This window comes from Penicillium crustosum (assembly GCF_028827405.1).
Source record: "Penicillium crustosum strain IBT 35664 chromosome Unknown utg000004l_segment0_segment0, whole genome shotgun sequence".
Taxonomy (NCBI): domain Eukaryota; kingdom Fungi; phylum Ascomycota; class Eurotiomycetes; order Eurotiales; family Aspergillaceae; genus Penicillium; species Penicillium crustosum.
The window spans coordinates 3,198,373-3,216,295 of NW_026623125.1; the positions used below are offsets into that span (position 1 = coordinate 3,198,373).

Below are 17,923 nucleotides of genomic sequence, written 5' to 3' on the forward strand. Positions count from 1 at the left end.
GCTAAGAATTTACGAACTGCCATCTGACACTCGCTCTTCTTTATATGGGTAAATACGAAGTGACACCTTATTCCATCGAGATAGAAGTGCGTCATCCATATATGACCGTTGTAGGCAGGCTGGTTTTGTACTAGATCGAAGTGTACTCTCCCTAATATACCATATGCCTGGCCTATCTTCCGGCGAGAGATTTGCCTAGGTGCATCTGCCAATTGACAAGCTTCACATACCTGCATTTCTTTGCCTGGGTTGCTTGCAATAGTGATTCCTTCAGTCATCTCTGCCAGTTTGACAATTCGCGCCTTGCCAATGTGGCCTAATCGACGATGCCAGAGCTCAATTGAAGCCTCAGATTTTGGCTCCTGATTGGATTTCTTAGTGGCAAACGTCATTTCAGGCTTCAAATCTGATGCCTTTTGGGTTATAAAACCCCTTGTCTGGGTGAGCCATGATAGCTTCTGATCGTGGTAGATCTTATAGATCTGACGATGGCCATCAATTGTCTCAATGCAGTTTGCTCTGAGATTCATTAATAGGCCCCCCTTCATCATCAATCCATGAGATATCAGATTACTATGGAAGTTTGGCGAGTACCTAGTTTGAAATAGGTTCATCTTAACGGCGCTTCCAGTGGTAGGGTTTACACCATAGATGACCACAGTGCCTATACCGGCCACCTTCGTCTCTGTATCTCCCACTTTGACGTTGCTCTGTACGCTTTTAAAGGTGCTAAACAAGCTCCGATTGTTGCATACGTGGATTTGAGCACCTGTATCAACTACCCATCTGTCTTCTGTAGGTGTAGTTGTGGCTTCAAAATCCTTGATTTTTGTTGACATAACGGTGTCAATTTTGACTGCGTTGGTTGTCAAGAAGCCAAAGGCTTCATCGTCGAGGGTTGTATTCGCTTGCTCTTTAGCAAGGGTCCCCCTTGGCCTTCTGCATATGCAGCTCGCTTCTTGTCGACAATTGCCTTCCATCTAGGATTAGCCTTCATGGCCTTCTCCCACTTCTGTTTCAATGCCGGTGAGGGCTGGTAATTAGCAGGCCTTCTATCTTCATAGATTTCCCAGCAGGCCCAAGGCATATGAACTCTCGATTTTACCCTGTCACATGGACATGGCCTTCTTTCTAGGCCATCATTCCTTGCCTCTATAGGCTTTGCTTCTTCATTGCCTTGCCATGTCGAGAAAGCAGCCTTTGAGATGCCTCTTTGCGCAGCCGGCCTGCCATGGGTAATCTTCCAGTGGGCTTTGTACCGAGTCATGATTTCGAAGAAAGGGATGTCCTGATTATCCTGTACTCTGAGAGCCCATGTTTCATAGAATCCAGGCGACATTATAGAGATTGCTTCAAGGAATTGATTCGTGGCATCCTCTGCTTCTGGCATCCTTGCCTTCTTACACGATTGGTAAAGCGATTCCCAGTTTAGAAGCCATTTCTCGATATCGGTGTTCCGATCTAGGCCTCTATCTAGGTTCCGCCACTGTTGACGGAGCTTAGTTTTGTATGTAGGATCGCTCTCTGGTGCAAATCGTTTGTGGAGATTGAGCATCAGCTCCAAAGGTGATGGTATATCAATGATAAAGGGCTGGTAGGGAGTATCAACTGACTGCCTAATTGCCACCGCCACTAGATCTAATGCCTGTAGTTTCGACTGATAGGCTCTGTTCTCTGCATCCCAATCTGCTTTTAGGGATAGCCTCACATTGAACCAGTGTTCTGGGTATTCTTTTATGGCATCTTTGACAGAGATGATCTCTTCAGGTGGTTCCAATTTAGGACGTTCTTCCTCCTTAAGAGACGGATTGCATTGATCCCATACTTTATATGCAACTGCAATTGCTTTAATATATGAGAGCCATGCATCCCATGATTCTGTATCCTTCAAAATGACGCGGGAGGAGGCCGCGGAGAGGCTTGACATAATATTCATTATTGTCGATTTTCGTCGATGAATCTGATCTTCTTCGAAGGAGATAGGGGTGCTTCGACGATTCAGGGGTTGACCGTTGTCAAAACCACTGTGAATCGGCGACAGCTAGGTAAAAGATGGTCTATATGTTGTAGACAGATCTTAATTGGAACGAAGCCGGGCTCATAACTGACAGAAATAGACGGATACGACAATGTATGGTAAATCTGACATATGTAAATTCTCTAACTAACTAAAATGACAAGATCCGCTCTTTTCCAATCTCGGCGGACATAGCTGATTAAGCAATGTATGTATTTTTGTATGGTACCGTTATCATGACGGTCCATTGATTTCCCGGTTTGTAAAGACCTGGTAATTTCAGCATGCATAAATGCATAGTACTTGACACAATTCAATCGCACCAAAGCTACAAGATTGGAGCGAGTGACACCAAGCGGGTGATACACTGAAGGATGATGTATACATATCACAATGTAGAGGCCTTGATGGGCAATAACCCTCTACATTGGAGAGTAAAATTGTTTACCCACAAAATAGAGGCAGTGAAGATCTCAACCATCTTTCGTCAATTGAACCCACATCGGAGATAAGACTCCCGAGGTCGGAGTTAAGAATGACATAACCCAAATCCGCCCGTGACCCAGGTCGGGACTTATCAATCAACTATGTATCGATAAGCACCGTATCTCATCTCACTACCACAGCAATACAACATACACTATGAATTCAAGGCCGCCTGATAATGGCAGAGAATCCCCAAGAGACTCAGAAGGGACCTGGCACCCTGCCCGCGAATGGCTTGAAGAGGATGAGCTTGATACCGATTACCACCCCGCGCTAGAGCCGTCCGAGAGCGATGGCGCATGGGAGGATGACATACCCAATGAAGATCAGCAAATGGGCTCGGGGATTGCAAGTGGTAGGACTGAATTTTAGGCCATCAAAACAGTATGCAAATGGACTGACCGCTTCTTTGTGATAGACAATACCCACATCAACATCGGAAGCATTCAAATCGAACTCACGGCGGACGATTCGGAGAGCGAGGACACGGAAAATCTGAATCAAGGACGCACCCGTGGTACGCTGTGCTATAAATCATCGAAGGATATCAGTACAATTGCTCATAAATTCTAGTACCAGCTTCCCGATTATTCGAGTTGCTTGCATCCAGTGGTTTACAACATATCCTCCAAGCCAACGGCTGGCCGACGGTAATGGATGAAGAGCAGGAGCAGCTGGAAAATGAAGAGGATGGGCTGAGCGACGAAGATTTCATGCCCATATTCCGAAATCGCCTCCGAGCCGGACGGTCCGCAGAAAGCGCTAAACTTCCACCGGTTCCTAACCCGGAGGGCAAGAAATTGATGAGCGAAGGTCTTTTCGGAACTGACCAATTCTACGGCGACCGGCTCAGACAGCGCAAGAAACACCTAGCGACAAGCCTAATGTGGCGAGAGCTAGGCATTGACACCGATGGAGTGCGGAAACGAGCCGGTCAATCTATCTCCCAGGTAGGCCAAGTGTATAGCCGGCACACGGAGATTATGATAGCGAGAAGGGCTAATGTATACGTTTGCCACCGACTAGGGCCTCATTCCAAGCTCGGTTGCGGACAAGATCATCCACTATGATACGCGAAGTTATTCAGGCCAGTTTTCTGATGACGGGAATTTCTTTTTCTGCTGCGCACAAGACTTCAAAGTTCGAATGTACGACACATCTAACCCGTACGACTGGAAATACTACAAAACCGTTGATTATCCCTTCGGCCAGTGGACTATCACCGATGCGACGTTGAGCCCCGACAACCGCTTCCTTGTCTACAGTTCAATACGAAGTCAGGCATACATGGCCACCACAGACCCAGAGGACGATTCAGATCCTATGGTTTTAGATTTATCTACTCCACCGGGCCAAAGAAGAAGACGGAGCTGGGGTGGTTCGCACTTCGGGGTATGTGAAGTAATGCTTTTATTGATATTTCAATGTTTAAACTGATCCATTTTTCATAGATCTGGTCTCTCCGTTTCTCTGGAGATGGACGCGAGGTTGTCGCCGGCACATCAGAAGATTCGGTCATTGTTTATGATCTAGAAACACGACAGCCAGTCCTAAACCTACGAGATCGGCATCAACATCATGTCAATGCTGTGTGTTACGGCGATACATCTTCGCCGCACATCCTATACTCTGGATCCGACGACACAACAATTCGGGTTTGGGACCGACGGTCAATGGGCGATGGGCGTGAAGCTGGTGCTTTTATGGGCCACACCGAGGGACTAACGTACGTTGACAGCAAAGGTGACGGCCGATACGTCTTATCAAATAGCAAAGACCAAACGATGAAGCTCTGGGATCTGCGGAAGATGATGACATCCGCTGACATCGAAAACATCGACCCCGTCGACTACACAACCGGCTTCGATTACCGCTTCGAGCAGTATCCAGACCAGTACCGCAGAAATGCCAAGGATGACTGCTCTGTTGTTACATATAGAGACCACCGAGTCCTTAAAACCTTGATTCGCTGTCACTTCTCGCCCCCAGGAAGTACAAACTCGCGCTACGTTTACAGTGGAAGTGAGGATGGCAAGGTTTATGTGTACAACTTGGACGCCACCCTAGCTGGCACCATCGACGTTGGTCAAGCGACACTTAACTCCCGACCGCGTGATCCAGATGCCTATGCTACAGCGTATGAGATGAGTGGGGAGATGCTGTGGAGAACTTGCGTGCGCGATGCAAGCTGGCACCCAAGTGCGCCGGTACTAGCAGGTAGGAACTATACTACGGAACGCTTGTTTTGGTCCGCATGGCTAACCCGAAGTTTAGCAACTTCCTGGAATGGCTGGGGCTTGTCTACTGGCACTTGTACTGTGCATTCATGGAATGCGGGTGCTAATAAAGATGAGGGAGATCCACCGGTTGGCAAAAGCTATAACGACAAACTACAATACATCCCTGAGTTCGACCAATACCGCGAGAATGCACCCCATGGTCGACCTCGGCGTCCATTGCGCAGTCGGCCAGTTCGTCGATGGGTTGGCGATGAAGAAGCAGAGGACACAGCATGGTAGGTAAAGGATGATAAGTCTTTTCGGTCGAACAAAAAGCATTCACAGTTGGCTTTTGATTCTGCACATCCTGGGTGTCTTTTATTAATGTATCTTTGCACAATACATACGCTGTCGTAGTCAAATTTCTTTTGACGAATGCAATATGTCATTTCGTCCTGTCCGCCACTGTAGATATGCTCCCGGGCTGTTCATAAGCTCGATACCAAGGAATTTAAGACGGGAATGGATGCATGAAGGGTGTGAATTAAGTAAAACAAAGACCCCTATTGATACAGGATGCGAAAAAAAGGTGGTATCTCATAGATAGCGATCATGGTCTGCCTCCTATCGCTGGCCAAAAAAAAGCGCCGAAGTGGCTGATAGGATCGCCACGGAAATTCAAAACATAAAAACGAAAAGTGGTTTGTAATGGAGTCAGGCTCGCAGTCCAGGTTGTTCGGGGAGTTCCGCAGGGTATGCCATGGTGTGTAGGCGATATGATAGAGCGGTGTCATTCAATGCCCAGGTGCCCAGGTTTGTCTGCAACCACCTGGGTAGGATTGCGCGATAACGCCTCTTATCGTTCTCCATCTCTTGCCATCTGCGGACTTTCCACAATAAACTCCTCTTCCATCACTCCTAATTTGTCAAATGGATCTGACCGTCTGTCTCCTGGAAGTGCCTCTCCCTTAGGCGCCACCGACCAGCACTTGGTTGACCGGGATATGAACTACAACCAGCGGGTTAGTATAACAATAGATGCAAGCTGCATTTGTGGACTAATATCCGATGTCTGGGTCACGTACTCAGCTTGACGAAGTAACCAATGGCTCCCTATCGGCGATGTCAGTGTTCCGTCTTGAATTGCGATTCAGGGATTGCCACAATGGTGCATACCATAACAAGGAATCCCATGCCAACGGCCTGGCTGATCTTGATGAATTCACGCTTGTCGGCTGTTGTAAAGTCAGCGTGTCATGAACTCCCCCAAATGACTGCCGATCAACATACGCTTAGTGCAGCGGCGAACAAATTGCGAACCCTCACGAATGAAGTCCTTGGGGATATCGGCAAGCTCTTGGAAAGTCTCAGACATGATGGGCGAAATGAAGAATTATGAAAAGATTAAGAGGAACAAGGGGATTAAATCGCGACAATTGAAGAAGAACAGGTGGTTTCTCCGGGAATGGCCAATTGGCCTCTATGGAGCCCGGATAACTGGAGAATATTTGTTCCAGCTCCAAGCTCCGCGATTCGTTCGCTCCATCCGCCTCCGCGCGTGATTACCTCGCATCTCCATCGCCCAAGCTACATCATACCAAGGCTGTTGGAAGACTAATGAACTCGGAGAATCTCTGTCACCCTGATTGACGAACCGTCGGCGCGCGCGTTCATACTTCCCCGGCTACCTTTCCCCTGTTTCCTGTTCACTCCTGTCTGACCTTATCCCCATACTCAATCGCTTTCTTGCTGCCTGTCTGTGGCAGCTTCTCTTCTCTTTATCCATCTCTCTACTCTGTATCCGAACATTCGCAGAACAAGTCTGGTTCCCTTCTCTGTACACCGCGTCTCCAACTCGCTTGTTTCTACCGGAAGCGATCTCTCGCTTCGGATTGTACGTATTGTCTGGCCTAATTTGTTTTCATGTCACGGCCTTTGCATGTTATCCCTCGGGGGAATGGCCAATTCCCGTCCGCTTAACCTGTGAGGACTTAGTCCGACGGGCTGTTGGAAACCATTACGGGAATCGCGCTACCCCTACACAGATTTCGGCTTCTTTTTTTCGTGATGTTATTCTTAATGCTAATTGGTGGCTTGTGTCTGCAGACATGCACTTTTCCTGATTTGCGGAAAGGATCAAGAAGAAGAAGAAGGGCCTGTATTATCGAACATCAGATACTCAGGCAATTTCAATCGTTTCTTTGAGGTCCAATCCCCTGAAATCGATACTAATTTAGTTCGCAATGGCTACCGACGACGATAACTTCGACATTGACATCTACGGCGATGGCACTTACAATGCTAATGACGCCGGAGATTTCAAGCAGGAGGACACTGAGCTCGTTCTGGATGCTCCCCAGAACCAGCCTGAGTCTAGCACTGACACCGTCAAGCATGAGAACGCCCCTACCACTCAGACCCAGCAGGCGAACAACAATGCAGCTCCATCGGCCCCTCAGCAGCAAGCCCCTCAGCAACAGACTCCCCACCATGGTCTGCCTGCACCCCCTCAGGGAGTCAAGCGAAAGGAATACGAGGACCAGTCCGTGGACCCCGATGCTACAACTGCGTTGTTGATCTCGGATCTATCCTGGTGGACTACCGATGACGATATCCGAGGCTGGGTGAACCAAGCCGGAGTCGAGAATCAACTTAAGGATGTGACCTTCAGCGAGCATAAAGTGAATGGCAAGAGCAAGGGGTAAGAACCTTATATACCCGGTCGCAAACAAAAGCAATTTCCAGTATTGATACTAACATTTGAAAACCCTAATAGTCAGGCGTTTGTTGAATTCACCACCGCGCAGGCAGCGACCGCGACTAAGCACAACATCGAGAGAAACGGTGGTCCCGCGCGTAAGCACACCGCGATCTACACCAGCCCCCACCAAAACCCCTTTAAGACTCTTCCCAAGGATACCCCGATGCGCAGTGCTGGCGGCCGCGGCGGCGGTGCTGCCCACAACACCGGTGGCAACCCCAACTACGGCATGAACAACCACACCGGTGGCGGATTCCGCGGTCGAGGCGGCTTCAACAACCGTGGCATGGGTGGTAACATGAACAACAACTTTAACAACCGCAACAACTTCAACCCGATGGGTGGATTCCAAGGTGGCGCGCCTAACCCCATGATGGGTGGCTTCCAGGGTGCCCCGATGGGCGGAATGAACTACGGATTCAACAACAACCGCGGCAACATGATGGGTGGTATGCGCGGTGCTGGTATGCGCGGCGGTCGTGGTGGAAACGCCATGGGCGGCGGTCCGAACATGATGGGTATGCCTGGTATGACTCCCCCATGGGTGGCATGGGTATGAACCCGATGGCTGGTATGAACCCTATGATGGGCGGTGGCATGGGTGGCGGCATGCCGATGCAAGGTAAGTGATTCTGATATAAATACTGGCTATTCTTTCAGTTCTGCGATGCTGATTATTTTCTAGGACAACAAGGTTTCCAGGGCCCAAACCCCGGATTCAATAATCAGGGCTACTACAACCCTACCAACCCTAACAACCAGCCCGGCGGCGCCGATGCAGGTTCCTGGAACCCCCACGGTGCAAAGCGCAGCCGTCAAGACTAAGAATATCTTGCGCGTCTCGGTTGGCTCTGGTGATGTTTTCCCAGAGCTTCTTGCTACTGACCACTGTGGTCTTTAGTCTGCGAGATTTCTTCAGATCGACGAGGCGTTGTTTTTCCCCATATTCTTTTTATGGTTGCTTTTTCATGCTCAGGGGGAATCATTGGGAATTATCGGAATGGAATGGCTGCAGAGAAATCCCGAACTAGCGAAGCGAGGTTGTTTTCAGATCATCGTACTAGTTCCGGTCCTGCTTGATGTTTTCGCTTTTTCTTCTTTTTTCTATGGTGTATTAGGATATCTCTTCTTTTTTTTCTTTCTATTTTCCATTTTCTAGGTACAGAGTACATGTATGTATGTACTCTGTACACCCATGTAATTAGCTATATACGTAGTCGAGATTTCGGGTAGAGGTAGACCGCCAAAAGGGGTACAGAGAAAGAAGACAAGGTGGACAATGTAAGATATAATACCCTCACACCCAACTGTTATTTGGGAAGTGGTATATACGAACGATCAAAATGTCTGTGGGTAGCTAGTACACCTGCTCAACCTATATGCGAGGCCATGCAATGCAATACAATACCCCTGCATCAAATACGGCTTTAGGCTCATATCTCTGACCAAATCGAGGTAGGGTACATCCCTGCTTGTGTAGAGAGCTCTCTTTTTTATATTTCCTGCCCAAGGCAGGTTACATACATGTAGTACAGACACCTGATGGAGGCAGTGCAAGAAGGCAAACACTAGGTACCTAAGGCACGGACCGATTCTTGGAAAATCTATACTGGCAGTTGTCTGGACCAAGACTGTTTTGTAACGCATAATCATACTTTCATTCCTAGTCCAATCTTGTGATTCGTGAAATGTCATCTAAGTAGTATGCCCCCAAACGCTTGACAACATTGTGTATCTCCTTTAAGTTAGATGCCCAATCGCTCATTATGCAGACTTGTACAGGAGGGGTTTTTGTAGAATAAAGCGCGATAATTCAACATTAGAAAAAAAGAAAAGAAAAAAAGAAAAGAAGAAAAGAAGAAGAAAAGCGGATATGAAAGAGATCGTAAAACATTAGGGGTATCAAACATAAGGGTAGAAGATTATGCACAGGGCATGAGTAGGCGTGATAGGGCGCTGCTCAAAAACAGAATAAACCCATCGCGACCCATCAGCAACCAAGAAAACCTGAAATTGTACACAACATACATAGAAATCAAGTCTAGTGCATGACTAGGGTCAGAAATTAGTTTCTGACACATGTCGGCATCTGTACTGCTGGTCCACTGGGCTAGTTTCGTTATAGCCGACCTGATGTCGAAGCTGAACTCCCAGTCCTGCACGTCCTCGGTCGAGTAGAGGAGCGGTGTAAACTTGGAGCCGGAAGATGACGTGGGAGTGAGCTCTTGGTCTGAATCGGTGCCAGACTCGGAATCCTCGTCGGAGGGGGGTTCGGATGTGATGGAATGAGTCCTCTGCTTCTTCGTGTTTGACTTTGCTGCCGATGCGCGAAGACTAAAAAGCTTCACGAAGACTTGCACTCTCGTGCGGAGGGGGTGACTTGATTCACGCGCCCGGGACATCTTGAAGGTCACCTCGACTCTTTCGTTGTCCGATAATTTGAGCTTTGCATGGGCCTTATAGTCTACAGTTGGGATGGTCACACATGGGCATCGGCAAGTAGATATTGGCTGGGGAGCTTCTAGGATGGGTGAAGATCCCTTGTCTCTGAAAACAAGGTCTGTGTATGAGCCTGGTGCCGGACCACCAGAGACTTTCGGTTTCGCTTGTATCATTCGTCCTTTAACGGAGAGCGGGTCAATGGGTGTGCTGAGTCCAACTCTGCGAAGTATCTCGATATCACTTTCGAAGATAAACGACTCTTGCACTTTGTCGTCGAAATCACTCAGTGGTGGGTGGCTTCCAACATCTATTGCCATCCCAATGACATGATCGTATGAGGGTGGGTCATCCATGAACTCGTTGGTCAGAGTTTCAAGTGATCGTGGATCGAAGGGATTGTAGTAAGGCAGTTGAGTAGGCATATTCTGAGGCATTGCAAAATGTGCCGATGATGCAGGGTTCAAGTAAGACTCGTTCAAAGTGACGATGGTAGAAGATGAATCTGAGAGGGCTTGCACAGGCATTCTCGAGGAAGACCCAACTTGGGTAGCACCCCTGGGCGTCTCACGACACATGTGGCAACTAAGAATAGATTTGCACATTGGACATTTGGCCGTGTCATGATTACACCGCCTGCAATTCTTTGAACTAGGGGCCTTCTCTTCTGTCGGTTTTGTCTGTTTGTCCGAGCGCTTACGCTTGGTCGAATGATCGGCTCGTGACGATCCGGGATTCTGTGGTGGCTGTAGATGTTTGGGCTGCCCGCTGGCTTTGGGGAGGTGAGGCCTAGGCCCACGAGATGTGCTAGGCAAGTTGTCGATTGAACTTTGTTCAATGGCATCACTAACATTTCGAGGACGGTTGCTGTTGAACTGCTCGTCGGAAACTGAGGGTGATATGGGACCAGGGTGCATATTGCTCCTACCCCTGAAGCCTTCGAAGCTTGTACCGAAATAAGATGGACCCCCAGTTCTGTCGTTTGTTCGGTTATACTGCGATTCTCCGTTCAAATTGCTGGGACCGGCCGAAGGCGGGCCATGGCCATGGCTGTGACCATTGCCGTTTCCGCCGTCATTGTCGCCATGGTGAGACCGATCGCCGCTGGCCGAGACACCCGCCGAACGAGAGGAAATGAGACAGTGGGTCTTGATGTGCTCGTAATAGACAGACCAAGAAGGTGTCACCTTGGAGCAAAAGGGACAGTCGGCTGGAGGGGCATATCTCACCCGAGTTGCTTCCACCTCAACCGAGAGCAGACCGGATCTCTTGTGTTTGCGAAGAAGATGGTCATGCATTCTATCTCGCCGGAGGAGGACCGTGGGGCAGTGCGGCTCACTACAGCGCCACTCGCAGTCGAGTATACCATGGCCAGTCAAATGTCTCTTGAATGTACCAAAAGTTGGAAACGTTGTTCTTTCCCTCCTAGGATCACATTGCCAACATCGGAACATTTTTTGGCCTCGTCCTGAAGACTCGGTTGGTGAAACGGGAGGTGCGGGAATCTTTGTGCGATAGAAAATTAACATCGCTTCAAGGGTCTGCATGCCTTGTGAGATTTGATCATGACCACATGGCTGGTTATACATGAGATCCCAGTAGGTGCGAAAGGCCAAGTGTATGGCATCATCCGAAGGTTGCAGAGACAACGGTGAGGAATTCGGAATTCCTAGCGTGGCCCGATCAAACACTCCTGGCGGATGAGCAGTGCTCTCACTCCTTGTGTCATCTTCTGGTCGTTGGGTGATGATTGAACTGCTTAGATCAAGTGGTAGGTCCTGAGGGATATTTTCATCTATCTTGGACCACACGGTCATGCCATCCAGATCACCTTCATATCGCTGTGGACGTTCTGGCATTTGGGTAATGGGCTCGGCGTCGAACGAATCAGATGGAAAGGCCTCCGAACTCGTAAGGCTTGTGACATCGGCAGAGGAATGTGTTGCTGTATGATAATATGCATAACTCTGCTTAAGCGTCAGTACCTTGGAGCTGCAATCACTGATGAAAACCCACTTCGGACGAGGTAAAAGAGCCAGGGTGTACAACCCACTCCGGTATCTCATCGTTCTCTTCATTATTGTAAGTAAAGTCCATCGCAGTGAACAGGTCTTGAGAAGGTAAACGATGTCAGAGAATAGAGGATAGCTCTTAAACGTGGGCGGACAGGTCTCCAAGGTTGGGAACGTAAATGTAAATGATGTCAGAGCAAAGAGAACGGTGTTTTGGGCTTAAGTAAAAATAAAAAAAAAGGTTGGTTAATCGGCGAGAAGAGCACTGGAGGAGAGTCCTTTTCCTCCTTAAATAATATTGGACCCCCGGTCTGCGCCCCCCCTTCCTCCATTGCCTGGGTAAAGAGGAGGAGGTAGACGAAAAAAAAAAGAATCTAAAAAATAGAAAACCCAAATAGGGAAGAGGGGGGGGAAGAAGTCAGATTTTGGGTAGAAACGATCTCTCCGCCCAAGAACAGAACCCTTCCCTTGGTTCTGGGGGAAGAACGAGGGAGGAAGTTTCCAGAACGTCGGACTTCGTACAATACTGTAATTTGGCCCACGCGAAACCGATTACCAGTGAGGCGGCCACCTTGCTTCGTGTATGCGAACTGGCTAGCTTAAAAAACAAGGCAACGAATCGTCAGGATTTCTCCCTACAATTCAAAGCTGTTGGTGTAAAACTGTGAATGTTTCGGCCTATGAGGGCAAATATTTATCCTAACTCGCTAAAAAGCAAAAGAAATGTAATCCTTACAGTATATTGGGGTTACAACTCTGACAATTTTACATACTTCGAACATTCGCGGGGAAGGGAGGCAGTGCATCTAAAGTGGTAAATAGAAAGTAGTATATAGTACATAGGGGGTTTTTTTTTTTTCATCTTATTAGCACCCACAGTGTGGCTTTGGTTAGCGCAGATCATCGGCGAATCTACGGGTTTCTACAGGGTCTGCAGTGAAATGAGTTTTGGAGAAGACCGTGACGTAGGTATCGACTAGGATTGCTCGAATATAACTAGTTAAGCGATCATGTAGTGGATGGAATAAGACGAAAGAACTACCAAGAGAAACGAGATTCAATGGGATTGAGATGATCATGGACAACACCGGGTATAACTGAAGGGAACAAAATAAAATAATGAATACAAACAAAAATATTTTGTAGGGGGCAATATTGAGTATGCAGGTAGACCAACCCCAGTCATCCATTGACCAACAATGAATGGCAATTGGGATTATGAAACCCAGACGAAACCAAAACCACCAAATGAACCTTAGTTTTACTCGTTATCGGTTTCTCGGAGTTAACAGCAAAAGATCGGGATATCTCCAGCCAAACGGTTAATGTCTCCGGGAGTATCGATTCAGCCTCGAGAAGCTCGGATGTTTGGGTTCCGTGTCCTTAGGTAGGAGACACAAATTATGTAAAAAATGCAATGCAATAAGAGGCTTGAAAATGATATTTGAGGAAGCATATAACAGAAATCATCCACCAATCATACCCGAATCCAAATGACCATGGCATCTCCGTACAACAGAGGGATCATTGTGATCCTATGGATCCTATAACGCACGGACTTTGGGATTGCCGGGACAGATACTAAGGGACAAGCCGGGCGAACACATAACGTTTATCGTTTTAGAACCCCCGGGCAAGTTTTCTAGTATTTTGTTGGTAGGGCAAGAGAGGGGAAGGTAGGGGCGAGAGACATAATGAATTAAAATACTGGAATGCAACCATCAATGCCTCTGTAAGTGAAGCGAAACTTAAGATTTGACAGCTTTGTCATGGCAAATGGGATTAGAAAGCTCATGAACAGGTGATTTGAAAAGTAACCATGGGACCTGCATGATTATTACCGTTACCGGAGGATCAGGATAAATTAACCGCCTCCTCTTCACGTATGTAAATGGCTAGATGTGCACAGTGTTTTAATTAAGGTCATGTTCAGAGGTCCATTATTCCAAACGGCGAGCCCGAACTCCTTTCGTTCCTGTACTAATCAACCCGTACTTGCTCGGGCTCGGATGACTATCATCCTGGATGGTACTTTTGTTTTTTGCCCAGAACTCCTATGATACCTGGGCAATTTCTGGTGATATTCGCCACTAAAAACCCTCGCTTTGGCCCTTCACCAGACATTTATTTTTTCGTTGGTTATTTAGAGGTTGTCTTGAGACTTATGCTAATATTAAAATGGGCCGCGTAGAGGCGGTGGATATTAAGGAAACAGATACTTATTATTTGGATACGAACAAAGATGTCATAAATATGGATGGAGGGGGAGAGAGAGCGAAGTGTTGTTCATTGTACTACACAGGGCGGAGTACTCTGTCCCCATAGAGTTACTAATTATTTGGATCGGGCGGGGAACGGGATAGACCGATAGCCTCATTCTACGTCTGTACCATGGATCATCCAAAGTTTGAATGCAATGTTGGACGACACTTTTGACTTGTTTGAGAGGAATTTTGACCAAGATGAGATACCTATCTCGTACTGTTTGCTTGGTGTGACATAATGGTACCCATGTACGGAGTAACAAATTCTGCAATACGTCATGTATTGCCCGATTATAATCGCCTTGTCTAGATCTAGGAAGAAAATAACGGAAAAAAGAATGCAAATGTAAGTATCATTTATCTATACCGGTACGACCCATAAATTCGCCCTTGTACTTGAAAAAAAAAAGAGAGAAAGAGAGAACAAAATACAGACAAAAAGAGAATTAAACAAAAATGATAAGCAAGACAGTTCTGGAGTCCCATTCCCCAAACCGTTAGTCAATCTACCCTAATAAGTAGCGCCCCAAACTAGGATGATGAAACAAAGCTCCGATCTAGTTTGCCACCGAACTCCTCCGGAAACCGTAGTACAATGATTTGATACAAATCCCAATTTCAACGAATTGGGATAACCAAAGTCTAACGTTGGGGGAAATAGGCGGCTTTGGCCGATGACCACGAATCCGACGAGATGGGAGCATTCGCCCATGCCTCAAGCATAGATGCGGTTCCATTCTGCAACTCGGGATTGGAGGTGAACAAAGAAGTCTGCGAGGCACCATTGTGGCCGTGGGAAGTAGTGCCTTGGGTAGTGGGGCCGGAGGTTTTGGTCGTGAGGAAGTCAGACGACGAGTCTCTGAGAGGAAGTCAAGGTTAGCAGGTAAAACAAAAAAAAAGCAATTATGTTCTCGGATATCATCAATGATAAGTGTAAAATTAGGGGTATTGGGGGAAGTGCGGGTATTGACGGTATATGCTACCTATCAAGCTAGCTGGCTTACTTGTTGGAACTCATATTGGCGGTTAATGGCGGAATGGTTTTGAAAGCGGCGGTGAGCTCGACTTTGAGGGAGGAGGTAATAAAGTGGATTGATAGGACTAGCAGCTAAGGAAGCTACTCAATGGCAATGCAAGAGAGACTAATTTAATGATTGACGGTGCAGATTCCCGTGAAGTAGTCAAGGCGGGAGCTCTGAATTTGAAGAGTGTGAATTTGATGGCTTTTCAGCAGAGAGGAAAACATATCTTATAAGCCAGAATGGACTCGGGTTTTTGTTGATCATATCGCTGCCTACGAAGGGAACCTGGGTGTAAACCCTGGGCTTAGGAGTTTTGGGTGCAAGGCAGAGCAGCGACGGTGACAATGGCGTCAAAAGAAATACGTTGGGAGATCTACGATCGGATTGCTAGGTTCTATAAGGAGAAATATTTGAGGACATTTTTAGAAATCAGCAAAGCTGTGACCGGTATACTAGAGCGAGAAGCTTAGAAGCTAACACGGCTTCTCTCTCTTTTGTCTGTCTCTGTCTCTTTCTCCTGTTCTCTAAAAACAGAAATAAAAAAAAGGGGGAGTCACATAGAGAAATCAGTTCTTACATAAATCCACCAATAGCACACAAGAAATAGTAGCTCGCTTGACTATTCCAGTCTGCCCTGGGCGTGTACCGGGCGAAAGTCATCTGTCTATAGAGTATGTAGCTAGTAGACTACTAGGTTTATCATTGTACCCTACCGATCTTCACTACCCGGGCTACGTTCCTGCGCCTATCAGACGTGACACATGAATTTTATGCTTCTCGGCAGTGGCTTTTGAATCACAATTCAATTCAAGAAACGTACAACCCGGCTCGCACAATACCTACTATGCACATCCCATTTAAGGCTAGATTTCGGCATGCACTGTGATTTATAGAGTTCAGTCCGTTCCGGAGTAGTGTGGCTGTGCTTAGCCAATCAATCCCATAGTAATTTCATCTACAGATGATTGAGAATATTTTGTCTATGCAATTCTGGGTGTATGTTGCGCACCCATACTCACCCAAACACCCAAAACTTACCTTAACATTCGCCTTTACCACTCTACATCAAATAAATTCATAACCCCGTCCTATGGGTGCTTGATAGGGTGTGTGGAAAGTGGCGGTGTAGGAGTATTCAGTGTTCACACCCGAGCAATTCCATCACACCATTTTCAATGCAATCTACGTCAGAAAGTCATAGTTCGAGGATCTAGACACTGACATGTTCCATCAGAAAGGGGATACCAAGTATGCGACCAGTCGATCTGCAAACCCGTGGGAGTAGTTTGTCACCGCTTATACGTTGCGATGTTAAAGTCAAGGTGGATGGTTCGAGTCTAGGCTGTGCGAGATAGGCTTCATGGAGTGTGGATCGCGGAGAATTTACCCTATGAAAAGAGAGACCCACGTTCGAGAAACATCCCTTATTATTCCTATATTGCTTGGAATATGACTGTTCATATCACATATTCCTAGGAAGAAAGTCATCGGGGCGCAGTTTATGCTACTCCTAGAACCATTGCTTCGAACCCGGGCTCTGAAGTAAAGAGCCCGGGTTCTAAGAGTCCCAGGTATTTTCTTGTGTTTCAGAAAATCAAAAATTCTAGGCGTATATGCAATATTTAGTTTATGATTGAAGGATCTAAGCCACAAAGATCTTTGAATCTAGATAAAAGACCACAATCTAGGCTGATCTAGATACAATAACAAAATATGTGATACATAATATTATTCTCTCCACTTCACACCCCTCTTTACGTCATGCAGCGTCCGAAACAAAACGGGGTGTTTGTGTATTCGAGTATCGCAGCTAAACTTCTGGAACCTTTCCGGGTTGGGCATATTACACGATTATGGCAACCGGGCACAAAAATACTAAAGGTATCCATTAATATACCTCTTAATACGCTCGCCCCAGGTGCGCCCGTAAGGTAAGGACATAAACCAAGCCAATCACCAATCGAGAATATACCACCGGGCGCTTCGATCAGAAGATAGAGAGTGATACAAGGGTGTAAAGTATTTCCCGTAAGCTCAAAGTGGCCGATAGACAAAATCTGAGTCTGGTATAGCTCTTCTTCACTAGACAGGGACATAGTATAGTCTAACGTCTAGAACTGGCTAGAGGCAGACCGACCATAGCTGAAGGCAGGGGTGCAATACGAGAATCCCCTACCACTTGCCAAATGTCGGTCTGTGACTTTTTGGTGTTTGCTGATCGGATACCTCCCCTACACTATGCTAAGGTAAGATTTTTTTGTTGAGCAAGGTAACATCGGCAAAGTAGGAAAGCAGAAACCGAGGAAAATGGGTGACTTGTTCGGGTACAGTCGTTGCCTGGGTATAACAAGCTTGGTATTATGATGCCCAACTTGTACCGAGGCAAAATTTTTGTCAAAGCTATAGCTTGACAGAGCTTATATCCTTGGAGTGGCGGTGCAATTACTGCGCCTACGTAGCTATTCTCCAGTATCTGCAATGCAGTGGCCCTTGCAGTGAAGAAAAAGTACGTATTGGAGTATCGATGTCATAGTTCTGGGCCTTTCTTTCTTTTTTTTTTGCTCTGCCACTTTTGCTCGGGTGGCAAAAAAGTAGAGCGCCCAATGCCCAAGGAGCTTCGCCCCGGAAACCCAAATCCCGGGCAAACAGCCAATTGACGAAATATTTCCACCTTTCGTCGATGAGGTCGGAGTAGGTCGGAGT

The 17,923-nt window shown here is 47.0% G+C and overlaps 5 protein-coding genes across 5 annotated transcripts; 2 read left to right on the forward strand and 3 right to left on the reverse strand.

The window, feature by feature from the left end:
* Positions 1-2,659: 2,659 nt before the first annotated feature.
* On the forward strand, positions 2,660-5,022 carry N7487_010258 (WD40 repeat domain-containing protein; the record flags this gene model as incomplete). Its single annotated transcript, XM_056877988.1, has 6 exons — positions 2,660-2,858; positions 2,922-3,020; positions 3,077-3,453; positions 3,530-3,895; positions 3,955-4,720; positions 4,778-5,022. The coding sequence occupies 6 exons, from the start codon at positions 2,660-2,662 to the stop codon at positions 5,020-5,022; spliced, it is 2,052 nt and encodes a 683-aa protein (XP_056726568.1).
* Positions 5,023-5,690: 668 nt separating this feature from the next.
* Positions 5,691-6,097, reverse strand: N7487_010259 (translocon subunit SSS1; the record flags this gene model as incomplete). The annotated part of the gene is made up of 4 exons (XM_056877989.1): positions 5,691-5,731; positions 5,808-5,835; positions 5,899-5,957; positions 6,013-6,097. 4 exons carry the CDS (start codon positions 6,095-6,097, stop codon positions 5,691-5,693), a joined length of 213 nt encoding a protein of 70 aa, XP_056726569.1.
* Positions 6,098-6,965: 868 nt separating this feature from the next.
* N7487_010260 (uncharacterized protein) lies at positions 6,966-8,308 on the forward strand (the record flags this gene model as incomplete). Its single annotated transcript, XM_056877990.1, has 3 exons — positions 6,966-7,423; positions 7,499-8,001; positions 8,169-8,308. 3 exons carry the CDS (start codon positions 6,966-6,968, stop codon positions 8,306-8,308), a joined length of 1,101 nt encoding a protein of 366 aa, XP_056726570.1.
* A 1,097-nt stretch (positions 8,309-9,405) lies between these two features.
* Positions 9,406-12,019, reverse strand: N7487_010261 (uncharacterized protein; the record flags this gene model as incomplete). Its single annotated transcript, XM_056877991.1, has 2 exons — positions 9,406-11,889; positions 11,939-12,019. 2 exons carry the CDS (start codon positions 12,017-12,019, stop codon positions 9,406-9,408), a joined length of 2,565 nt encoding a protein of 854 aa, XP_056726571.1.
* Positions 12,020-14,840: 2,821 nt separating this feature from the next.
* N7487_010262 (uncharacterized protein) lies at positions 14,841-15,216 on the reverse strand (the record flags this gene model as incomplete). Its single annotated transcript, XM_056877992.1, has 2 exons — positions 14,841-15,057; positions 15,203-15,216. The coding sequence occupies 2 exons, from the start codon at positions 15,214-15,216 to the stop codon at positions 14,841-14,843; spliced, it is 231 nt and encodes a 76-aa protein (XP_056726572.1).
* Between the last annotated feature and the right edge of the window lie 2,707 nt (positions 15,217-17,923).